Source organism: Lepidochelys olivacea, assembly GCF_965140295.1.
Source record: "Lepidochelys olivacea isolate rLepOli2 genome assembly, chromosome: 5".
In the NCBI taxonomy this organism is placed as follows: Eukaryota; Metazoa; Chordata; order Testudines; family Cheloniidae; genus Lepidochelys; species Lepidochelys olivacea.
This window is the reverse complement of record NC_140415.1, coordinates 12,614,889-12,626,441: the sequence shown is the minus strand read 5'-3', so window position 1 is coordinate 12,626,441 and position 11,553 is coordinate 12,614,889. Positions and strand designations below refer to the sequence as shown.

The 11,553-nt window shown below is 42.1% G+C and overlaps 1 protein-coding gene across 1 annotated transcript; it reads right to left on the bottom strand.

Annotated features, from left to right (window-relative positions):
- Positions 1-794: 794 nt before the first annotated feature.
- On the bottom strand, positions 795-7,659 carry LOC311521333 (urea transporter 2-like; the record flags this gene model as incomplete). The annotated part of the gene is made up of 5 exons (XM_084629615.1): positions 795-839; positions 1,583-1,775; positions 3,053-3,181; positions 3,719-3,888; positions 7,648-7,659. The coding sequence occupies 5 exons, from the start codon at positions 7,657-7,659 to the stop codon at positions 795-797; spliced, it is 549 nt and encodes a 182-aa protein (XP_084485741.1).
- Between the last annotated feature and the right edge of the window lie 3,894 nt (positions 7,660-11,553).

Here is an 11,553-nt window from a genome sequence, read left to right as displayed (position 1 = left end):
CAGCACACAGAGACTCCCCGCCCTTTCATTGCATTTATCTCGCTTTGTTAACAATTGTGATTAAAATAGAGATAGAGGATGTATGTGGATGGATGCTTGGTGTAGATAATAATAGATGAATGATCAGGGAGGTGCCAGCCTAAGAATGCAGTGTCCATCAGCTGAAGAATGCGCAGAGTGGAGACAACTGGATGACCCCCGGAGGGGAAACTGGAGTCCACCCAACAGCCTCAAGGATGGGAGATCCAAAGAACAAGATAACATCTGGCGACATGGAGCACTCAGGAACGTGCCATCTGCTGATTGATTCAGCAACAGCATGATGAAGCAATTCCCATAGACTGGCATAGGAATAAATTCCTATAAAAATGGACTCTAGAAACTGAGAACTTTGAGTCTGGTTCTCCAGGAGCATCGGATGCACATCTGTCAAAGACTCGGCTCCACCCTCATGCCCAAGTTACCTGGCCAGTAACTTGGCATGAGCAACCTCTAGGCTGGTAACTATAACAAATTTGCAGAACCTGTGTGTGTGTATGAATGAATGTGTAAATGAATGTGAAACTGAATGAAATGTTATAGCTATAACTGACTGCCTACTATGATTCTTTCTGTATTCACAATAAATGTGACATTTTGTCTTATCCCCTTTAATAAGATCCTGCTGCTTTCTATTTTATTGGTATAACACTGGTTAAAACAGGCTGGTAGATTTATAGGATGACTTAAAAAAAAAGTTCTGAAGGTGTAGGACCAGGTACTCAGTGGGATAAACTGCATACCTGCCAGCATGCTCACTGCTGACCCAACTGCAGTGTATACGCAGACGAGCGGTGATGCTATGAACACAGCGAGCAGAAAAATGCCACCACTCCAGGGACTGTCACTACCAAACACCTGACCGATTCCCACCAGAATGGATTTTAGCAACTGCAAAATCAAATACAAAAAATGACATGCCAGAGTTAATGACAGGGTTGTAACCACAGGGGATGTAGCATGATATTTTATTAGATCTAGTTGGAAATCTTCCGAGAGTAGATTGTCTGCTGGCAAATGCTGTTCTCCAAAAATGAAAATTTCCCCTAGGAATATGTCAATTTCAATGAAATTTCATTTTGGAAAAAATTGAGAGTGGGTAGGGGGAACAAGCATTCTGATAAGATTGAAACTTTCCCTTTATTGGAATGGAATGTTTTAATTTTTGTTTTGAAAGGACTTTTTGGTTTTAAATTTTATTTTATGTTACATTATAAATGGATTTTTTTAAATGTCCTTTCGTAGGGAATTTCAATTTTTTTCTGGTTTTGTTCCAATTTTGGGAGTGATTCAGTGTTGTGGCACAGTAATAAAGAAGTCTGTCACACTGACCATCCTCTACACCTGTTCTGTGGATAAATATTAGACATCAGTTCGCTTTGCTACCAGTTTGGCACTTTCCTTGGCACCAGCCAAATCCATTCCAATTCCCTTTTATGTAGTTCTGTGCTCCATGTTTTGGGATTATGCAGAATTTAATACCCTTCTTTCCCAGAGACTATGTGCAATGGAGTGGAATGATTCTGCCTTTAGTGGACCTTACCAGTGGCACTTCGATTTCAGACCAGGTGATGTTCAGCACTGATGTTACAGGCTGAATGAGAGTGGTAGGGAAGAAGAGGTTATAGTATCCAGTGGCAGCCAAGTAAAGAGACATGGCAATATTGAAAGGCAGGGTGAGAACAGGAAGATCCCATTTACTAAAGACTGAGCCTAAAGCACCGGAAAGAACGGGGCTGAAAAGAGAAGAACAAGATCTTTCAGACAGCAGTAATAAATTCTACATACCAGTGAGGGTGGTGGAAAACATCTTCACCTGAAACTGGCTGAACCCAAAAGGAGAACAATCTCTTCGTAGATTTATCTCCGTCCATCTCTTGTGATGGCATCTGTTACCTATGGGTTGCTTTCTGCGTCCTCCTTTTATCTTTAGGGTTTACAATGATTAGGGTGAACACAAACAGTCTTCCCTGTACTTATAAGTGACTCGTATTGCAGGGGGTCACTTACACCAATCGAGTCAGCCTCTAGCAGTAAGCAAAACAGCAGAAAGTATGGTACTTTGGCACAGATCCTTAAACATATTTAGGCATCTAAGTCCCAATGGGATGTAGATGCCTAAATACCTTTGAGAATTTGGCCCTTATCCCCAAATTAACTAGCTATAATGTCCATTCATTTTCTACAGGCATACTGGGATGATCTTGCTTCTGCTGAAGTCAATGGAAGTTGTGTTATTGACTTCATCGGGAATAGCACTGAATCCACAAATGTAAGCTTGTGCAAACAAAGAGAGATGGACCCAAGCTGTAAAGTTCAGATCCAGAACTTGCCCCTACTTCTGGGTCATTCAGATCCAGGGTTTGGGTGTGGCTAATGGCTGGATCCTTGGTCAGTTACATTCCATTAATATAAGAGCAAGAAGTCTAATGGTAATAATTTCAATGTCACCTAGTTAACTATTCACTGTTGAACAATCCTCTCAAGAAAGGAAAGTGCTGATCATATTGTGAAGATCTGTAAAATCTACTGGATGTGGCATCTACGCACCACTTACTTTCGAGAAATCCAGTGGGCCACCCAAGCTCTACTAAGGGCCAAGCTCTACTAAGCCCACAATACCTAGTGAAACCCCACAGAGGACATATGATTATATACTGAACATCTTCACAAGCTACTGTAAGTGGAGTCATATTTTGACATCTTACGTGGGAAGATTTTAGATTGCGGGAGGACCTAAGAAGAGTCTTACTGCCTTTCATGTTCACCTCCGGAGAAAGTGAACTGAAAAAGAGCGCAAACATGGCTGAAGTTTAAAAAAGCAAACAAGCATTAGCAGAAATTTTTAGCTTTATTTGTCCAGCTGTAAATACAGTTTTGTTTCAAGTTGTACTAATTAAAAATGCAAGTAAGATACAGTAGATAACTGATGGGTCAGTAAAAGAAAAAAAGTCAATCTAAGAATATAAAATATTTAGGATTGCACATTAAAAAAAAATGAAGAGCAACTTACCATGCCATGGATGTAACAACTACAGGCAGTAGAAGCCACCAATAATAGTCTCCTTTGTCAGAAAACACAGCCATGAGATATCCCAATAAGGTCCCATTATAGCCATGGAGTCCTGTTTCTATGGCTGATCTGTGGGAGACTTTGTAGCAAAACCTTGATCTAACCATGGCTTGCTTGCAATTGTCCATGTCTGGAGGTCCTTCTAACAGAGAATATCTACAGCAACAAAACCCAAGACCTACCTAAGTGTTTCCACAAAAATAAATTGAAAAATGCCAATGGAAACTGGTGGTAACTGGGTTCCCTAATGCAGTAGGAATTACAGTCCAGCTGGAATGTTCCAAGCAGACTGTAAAAAGGAAACCAACAGCATAAACAGAGAAGAAAAAATCAGGTTTTAAAAGTTATTTCTATTTTTATAATCAGTGGTGTGAAACAACAAAACAAGTAAACATTTTTTTAAAAAGTGTCATTTTTTAGCTGGAAATCACAGAGTAGAAGCTCTGTGATTTGCATTTTAGTCCATATCTATTCTTTATTGCAGTTTCTTTGAGCTAACACTCTGTTGGCTGCTTAGCACTGTCAAAGATTGTTCGTGCCAAAGTAATCATAGTTCAAAGGTGAATTTGGTCAGCACCAAGAACAACCCACAAGAGATAAACATACCTGTCCTGACTCAGAATAAGTGCTGCTAAAGTTGAGACAGATGTTCCTAAAGAGCTTGTGAGCGCCCACCAGGGATTCTGGACCAGGAATCCAGCAATCATGATAAACCCACTGAGAGGGTTATTGACACACATCACCTGGGATGTCCCCCCAGTCAATAAATTGAAACCCTAGAGGTTTATTGGAAAGAGGAAAGATCATCAGAATGAAGAGGTAGATGGATATTCTTATTTTATTTGTATCACCATAGCATAGATTCGGAGGCCAGAAGTGAAGTTTAAGGCCAGAAGTGACCATTAAAACCGTGGTTCTCAACCAGGGGTACGTGTACCCCTGGGGGTATGCAGAGGTCTTCCATTGGGTACATCAATTCATCTAGATATTTACCTAGTTTTACAACAAGCTACATAAAAAGCACTAGTGAAGTCAGTACAAACTAAAATTTCATACAGATAATGGCTTGTTTATACTGCTCTATAGACTGAAATGTAAGTACAATATTTATAGTCCAATTGATTAATTTTTATAATTACATGGTACAAATGAGAAAGGAAGCAATTTTTCAGTAACAGTGTGCTGGGACACTTTTGTGTCTGATTTTGTAAGCAAGTCGTTTTTAAGTGAGGTGGAACTTGGGGGTACGCAAGACAAATCAGATTCTTGAAAGGGGTCCAGTAGTCTGGAAAGGTTGAGAGCCACTGCATTAGAGCATCTAGTCTGACATCCTTTCACAGGCTTTTAGATTTCATCCAGTTACCCCTCTGTACTGAGCTCAACATGTTTCACTCAAGCATCTTCCAGAAAGGCATCCAGTCTTGACTTAAGGACATCAAGAGATGGACAGGCCGTCATTCCCTTGGCAAGTCGTTCCAATGGCTAATCATCCTCACTGTTAAAAACCTGCATCTCATTTCTAATTTGAATTTGTCTGGCTTCTGCTTCCAGCTTTTGGTTCTTGTTTTGCCCTTCTCTGTTAGTTGAAAGAGCTCTTAAGAGCACAGTATTTTCTCCCTATGAAGGACACCATCAGCAAGTATCAGAGTAACAGCCGTGTTAGTCTGTATTCACAAAAAGAAAAGGAGTACTTGTGGCACCTTAGAGACTAACCAAGTTATTTGAGCATGAGCTTTCGTGAGCTACAGCTCACTTCATCGGATGCATACCGTGGAAACTGCAGCAGACTTTATATACACACAGAGAATATGAAACAATACCTCCTCCCACCCCACTGTCCTGCTGGTAATAGCTTATCTAAAGTGATCATCAGGTTGGGCCATTTCCAGCACAAATCCAGGTTTTCTCACCCTCCACCCCACACAAATTCACTCTCCTGCTGGTAATAGCCCATCCAAAGTGACAACTCTCTACACAATGTGCATGATAATCAAGTTGGGCCATTTCCTGCACAAATCCAGATTCTCTCACCCCCTCACCCCCCTCCAAAAAACACACACATAAACTAACTATCCTGCTGGTAATAGCTGGTAATCAGCAAGTAGCCTCTCATTCTTTTTTGATAAGCTAAACAGATGGCTCTCTTCAATTCCCTCACTGTAAGGAATTTTCTTTGGCCCTCTTAGCATCTAGGCATCGAGTCAGGATTGGGACCATGCTATTCGAGGTGCTGTACACACATCTACGGGTTAAGTCTCTAGGGACAACAAACCCAATGAAAAGATGATCCCTGCCCCAAAGAGCTTACAAGCTAAGTAAATGATGCAAACAATCCCGGGATTCTGCTTTTTTTCAAATGCCCTAAGCAATTACAGTAGAACTGGGACAATGTATCAGCCAGACTGGAAAAGCCATCTCAGATTTATCACATTCTAGGACAACTGTTAGATTTGGCATGGGAAAAGCTAACTGCTCCAGAATGTAGTTGGCAGAGTTCCCTATTATAAAGCACACTGGGATATACTTGTACAAACTGGCTTATTTTGTGATGCCCCAAAAGTTGCATAGCAGATGGTGGTGAGAGTCTTACTCATCCATTTACAGTTTTGCAATGAAAAAAGGAAGGAAATGTATCAGGGTGGTCTACACTACAGAGTTAGGTCGACAAAAGGCAGCTTACGTCGACCTAACTCTGTAGGCGTCTATACTAAAATGTAGCTGCCATCGATGTGACTTGCCCACTACACTGACTTAATAACTCCACCTCCATGAGAGGCATAGCCTTAAGTCGATGTAGTTAGGTCGACACAGGGTCAGTGTAGACACTGCGTTGCTTACATCAACTGTTGCTGCCTTTCAGAAACCGTCCCACAATGCCCCACACTGGCAGTTAAATCAGTGCAAGGGCCCCTGGTGAGGATTCACACCGCTGACACAAGGCGCGTTGCATGGACATGTACAACCAATTCAATTACTGCGGTGGCTGTACATCGACGTAACTTAGGTCACCTGAATTTTGTCGTGTAGACTTGCTAGATGCTCAGATGCTAGAGGCATGTAAGACCCAATGAGCCAACACAGGCACACGTGCAGTGACAGTCACAGATGCTCAGAAGCTGTATAAGATTCATGGAGGGTCTACCTCTCTGGGTTATGATATGGGAGGCTACCATGCTCAATTACCATGACTGTGTGTGTATGCAAATCAGTTATCTGTCTGCACAAATCGACAGGTCTGTGTTTTAAGGGGAGCAGTCACAGACATGGCAACACCAACTAGGCATGCACTTGCATGGGTGATCTTGTGCACTCAAACTGCATGCTTGATTGTTGGCAAATCGGGCCACTTAGGACCTCATAATACCATCATTATTCAGGCTGAGGAGTATGAAAATCTGCAAGTCAAACTGCAGATGCTAACAGGACTACTCAACTTGAGCAAGAGCAGCAGAAAAGGACCTTAGTGTAGGTCTAGCACTAGATTGTGCTTCTGGCTATTGTGACTGTGCAGGGCTGTAGGAATGGGTAAAGATTGTCCTCTCCCATGCCTTTCACAGCCCACAGGGGCTGCCCCAAAACGCATTACATTTGTGCTTCAGATGCTTCTCCTTGGGAGTAACTGGGCAGAGAGGGGCAGGGAGTAGGTGCAGCCATGACTCTGTCCCCTAGACACACTGGCCAGTGGAGGTGGCTCCCACTGAAGGCAGAAAAGGGTGTTGCAAGTTATTCTCCCCTGTAAGTCTCAATTCTAGGACTCTTTAAGATGCAAAGGCTGCTAGTGCTCCCCCTAGAGACTTGTGCCAACATATCTCCCCATATGAAGAGCATTCTACATGTATGATCAAGAAGATACCAATTACCACTCCACAACTCTGGAATGACAATGGTTGTGTTTGCCCATGCATATATGTTCGATGTAATATACACATTCATAGATACTATGTGAATGGTATTAATATAACATACTTTACATATATGGGTATTGGAAGGTTACATTAATTAAATGCATTATGCTCTTCCCACAATTTCTGTTCACCCATGTCAAACAGCCCACAGAAGTTTGCAAAGCTGAAGTCAGTTTTGACTTTAGAAAATAGGAAACTTGTCAAAGTAAAGATTCATGAATACTTTGTACCAAGCACAATTAGGGAGCCCTGTTATGGCTCATCAACATTTGGAATATACCATTCAAATGAGGGATGGGAAAGTATAGGGAGGTACCAAGCTGGCAAAACTAGTGGGTTAAACTTAAAGTTCAAGTGATGTGTAAAGAGGTTGGTAACTTGTAAAGCCATACTATAAATACTACTAGCTGAAATGCATATCTTTGAAGCACACTTTCTGAACATGCCGTGAAAATTTGCTACCTGGCAGGAGGGTATGTATATCTCCTTTTCATATTATACTGTTTTGTCTTTAGACAGTAAATTTGGCACTTATTTGGTCTCTTGAACATTTTTAAGAATGAACCACAAGTGTAGTCAAACAATTGGCCACACTGTTTAGTCAATACTTGTGACTGGTAATTGCTTTACCTTTAGATCCATCTCCAGACATGTTTGTTCCTCCCATGATATAGGACACAGCTCTGCCGATGCTTTTCACACCTGTTGTCCCTCCGTTCTGATTGTTAGTGCTTTTCTCTTCAGTGATTTTGGTTTCAGGTTTTCCCTTCAGGAAAGGAGAGAATGTTACTACAGTTCTCCAAAGGCAAGCTGTTTTGTTTTCAAAGCCACCGATATTTTTAAAATTTATTTAAATTTATTTTTAAATATTATTACGGCAGGAGTCATCAGGGGGTGCTGACATATAGAGTCGTGCAAGTTCTTTTTCTTAGCGTGTGAGCAAGTTTTGGCTTATGGGAAGACATGCTGTGGTAGTTTCAAGTAGTAGTTGTGGAAGACATGCTGTGGTAGTTATGCGAGGTTAGGTTTAGAGGCATCTTCAGGAGAGGGGGAGCTGTATGAGCAACAAGAGAGTTTGCTCTCTGTGACTGGAGTCAATCCTTGAGACGGAGTTGCTTGCTGGGGACCAAACATTGGTGCTGGGCTGAGATTCCTGGAGGAAGGGGTTGCCCTGCATGCTGTTTGACCATCTCATTTTAGGAGTGGTATGTATATTACACTTTGGCTGTGTCTACACTATGAGCTAGGGGTGTGAGTCCCACCTCAGGCATGTAAGCAGTAGTGTAGCCGCGGTAGCAGGGGAAGCTTACCTGTGTAGTCCAGGCGGGTTTGTACTTGGCATGGCTAAGCTATGGTGCTGCTGTGCATGATACACTAGTACACGGGTATACTATTATTTATACTTGAGCTAGTGTAACCCACACACTCCTGGGGGTGGGGTTCTGTCCCGTTTAGTGGCACCGAAACCACTTAGAGAGACAGATTAATGAGTTTGCTCTACAGCCTTAGCTAAGAGTCAGCTGGCTTTTCACTCACGCTGTAGAGGCTCATGCAATCAGCTCCAGAGATCCCCGGTTCGATCCTGCCTGCCGATGCCTGGGGTCTGTTGGTTTACACTAGCACAAGTATGTTTATGTGAGCTGGGCATCACACCCCTAGCTCACAGTGTAGACGTAGCCTTAGACTATATTCGGGCCCCACTTCACTGATTTCTGCTCCACTGGGAAGCTGGCCTGCAAGTCATAGAATCATAGAATATCAGGGTTGGAAGGGACCTCAGGAGGTCATCTAGTCCAACCCCCTGCTCAAAGCAGGACCAATCCCCAATTTTTGCCCCAGATCCCTAAATGGCCTCCTCAAGGATTGAACTCACAACCCTGGGTTTAGCAGGCCAATGCTCAAACCACTGAGCTATCCCTCCCCTGAGTCCCTGGACAGCTGCTACTGCTTGGCAGAGGGATGACACTGATGTCCAAATGGGGTACAAATGTCAGAAGAAAAGGTACCAATACAATGTTAAAACTTTGAAATGACTGAGTAACAAAGCTCAGTGTAACTCAGGGCTTTGTGAAATTGAAAAGTGTTGTTTTAAGCAAAAATGTTTGCAGTTTCTTTTTAGATTTCATGCCTACATGAAATCTAAATCTTTTAAACTGAAACCCCACCAATAATTCTGCACTAATTTTACTTGGATTTAATAAGCGGGAAAGCAATAGCTCCAGTACTTACAGCTGATTCATTCTCCTGTTGGTGGTGTGGAGGGGAAAACTGATCCTCATTTCGTCTATCCGGATGTTCAACTTTTCCAAAAACTGTAGGTACAGAAGAAATAGATTTGCTCACTGCACCTCAAATTCCTCCCTCTCATGGTGGATGTGCATTGGCTGTACACCTTCTGAGTCACTCAGGATGGCTGTGCATTGTTGCTTGTTAAACCTCTGGCATATCCCACAATAGCATTTCAATTATAACTTTCCTTCAGGATGGTTGTTGTAAAATATTTCTCTTTCCAGGGAGGATAGCACTGATCTTTAACTTTTAAATCACCTTTGCACCTAAATAGCAGAGGGTATCTCTAGGATCATTTACATCTTTAGAGCTGGTCAACGTTCTTTCAGAAAGCTTTCAGTTTGGTTGAAACTTTCTAGTTTTTCAGTGAAAAAATCAGAGCCAAAAAGTGAAAAATAGCTTTGCTCTGGTTTCAGTAAAAAGTTTTGGATTTTAAAAACTGAAAATATTTAGCAAAACCCTTTTTTCCCCAGGTTTTGAACACAGAAAACATCGGGGGAGGGGGGTTGGTTTAAAGGTTGCATCAAAAGATTGATTTTTTGTTGGAAAATTAAAAAGGAAATTATTTTAAAAACTTTTCCCATGAAAATAATTAGCAATTTCTGACCAGCTCTATAAATCTTATATGTATTTTTAAGGGCTTCCCAGCTAACTCTTTCTGGACTTACAAAATGAGCTGATATCAGCAGCCATTCTGGCTGTGCAAAGAATGTATGTTCAGCCTCCATAGTTGATATGGCTGATTTATTAACAGATGTCACCACAGTTAAGGGTTCTGTTCACATTAAACTGAAATCTTTTCTGCCCGTGTCTGGGGGACTATGCTGATGAAGATTAAAGATCTAATGGCATATTTCAAAACAGTAGGTGATAATCTTGGTATCCGGGCCAACTTTCTCATGATATTTTCTGACATCCAAGTCTGGGTGTGGTAGCTAGGCACCGAAGAGCTCCCATGTTTATACATTAACTGGACTTGGAGGCTGGAACTGGGGCTACGGGTTTCTTAAAGTTCTCCTCTCCTCAATGCCCCATGTTAGGCCACATATTCAAAATGGCAGCCTATATTTTTATGTTTGCATTATCCATCTGCCACTCGATTGTGGGCACAATTTGCAGCTGCAACTGAATTGTGGTCACAAATCTGAATACTTGTGCCTCTGCCTCGGGGTCTGAATCAGGTGTTCATGTTTGCAGTCCATCTCAGCTGCACAAAATGAGGGTGCTATGTTCAGAAGCACAAATTTTGCCCACCAAAGAGGGAGGCCAGGCCTCATCCCTCTGAAAAGCTACCCCATTACCTCTGTAAGTGAAGAAAGTGGATCTCAGTGCTATCATGGGGGTAGGAGCCCCATAAAAGTACCTGAGCTATGGGAGTATCCATGGCATTGGAGCCATATCAGGAGGTGAGAGAATCAAGATGGGATTTTCCTTCCAGGTTGCAGACATCTCTCTGCATTAGGTGCGTCTCTGTAATTTAGTAGAGATGAATCATCTGAGTTCATCTCTCCAAAAGCTCATACAAAAGCCACAGGTACTTGAGAATCTTGAGGTCCAGTGGGAACATCTTGATGGGAGAAGCTTCTACTTCCTCCCCACTGCACCTATACCCTTTCATATCAGTGTATGAAAATCTCTCAGGGGTAAGATTACTATGGACCAACCCTGTCAATAGGATGTGGTTTTGGAATTCCAGCTGCAGCAACATCTGTATCGCTTCATCTGTATCGCTGCAAGAGACCCCCTGTGAACTCCAAAGTTAATAACAGCTGAGTAGGCTGCGGGTCCCCTGTTTAAACTCTTTTCTTTTGTCTAAATTGAAACAATCCTCCTTGTTTGTGATGGGACCTTTAATAGTAAACAAAGCCCACCCCCAAAATGAGGATACTTTTGTTATCCTGACCATTACAGAACATTAGAAAGCTGAAGAGGAGGAAGGTAGCAGGGCAAATGAATTTGCAGAGCAATCTGGAAACACCTAATTTGAAAGGCATCTGGATGAGGACCAAGGACCAAGAGTTTCAAGCAATTAGTGGCTTTAGGTGCCGAACCTGAGACACAAGGTGAGTGATGTAAATATTATTATTAATTACCTTTTCCCCCTCTAATATCCTGGGACCAATACGGTGACAAAACAACTTGATATGTTCAGAAGGTGCTGAGCACCTGGCCCTTGAAAATATCTTCAACTGAGCATTCAATAACTCACCCAAATTTGCTATTCCCTCTTGGCATGCAAGGTGATCC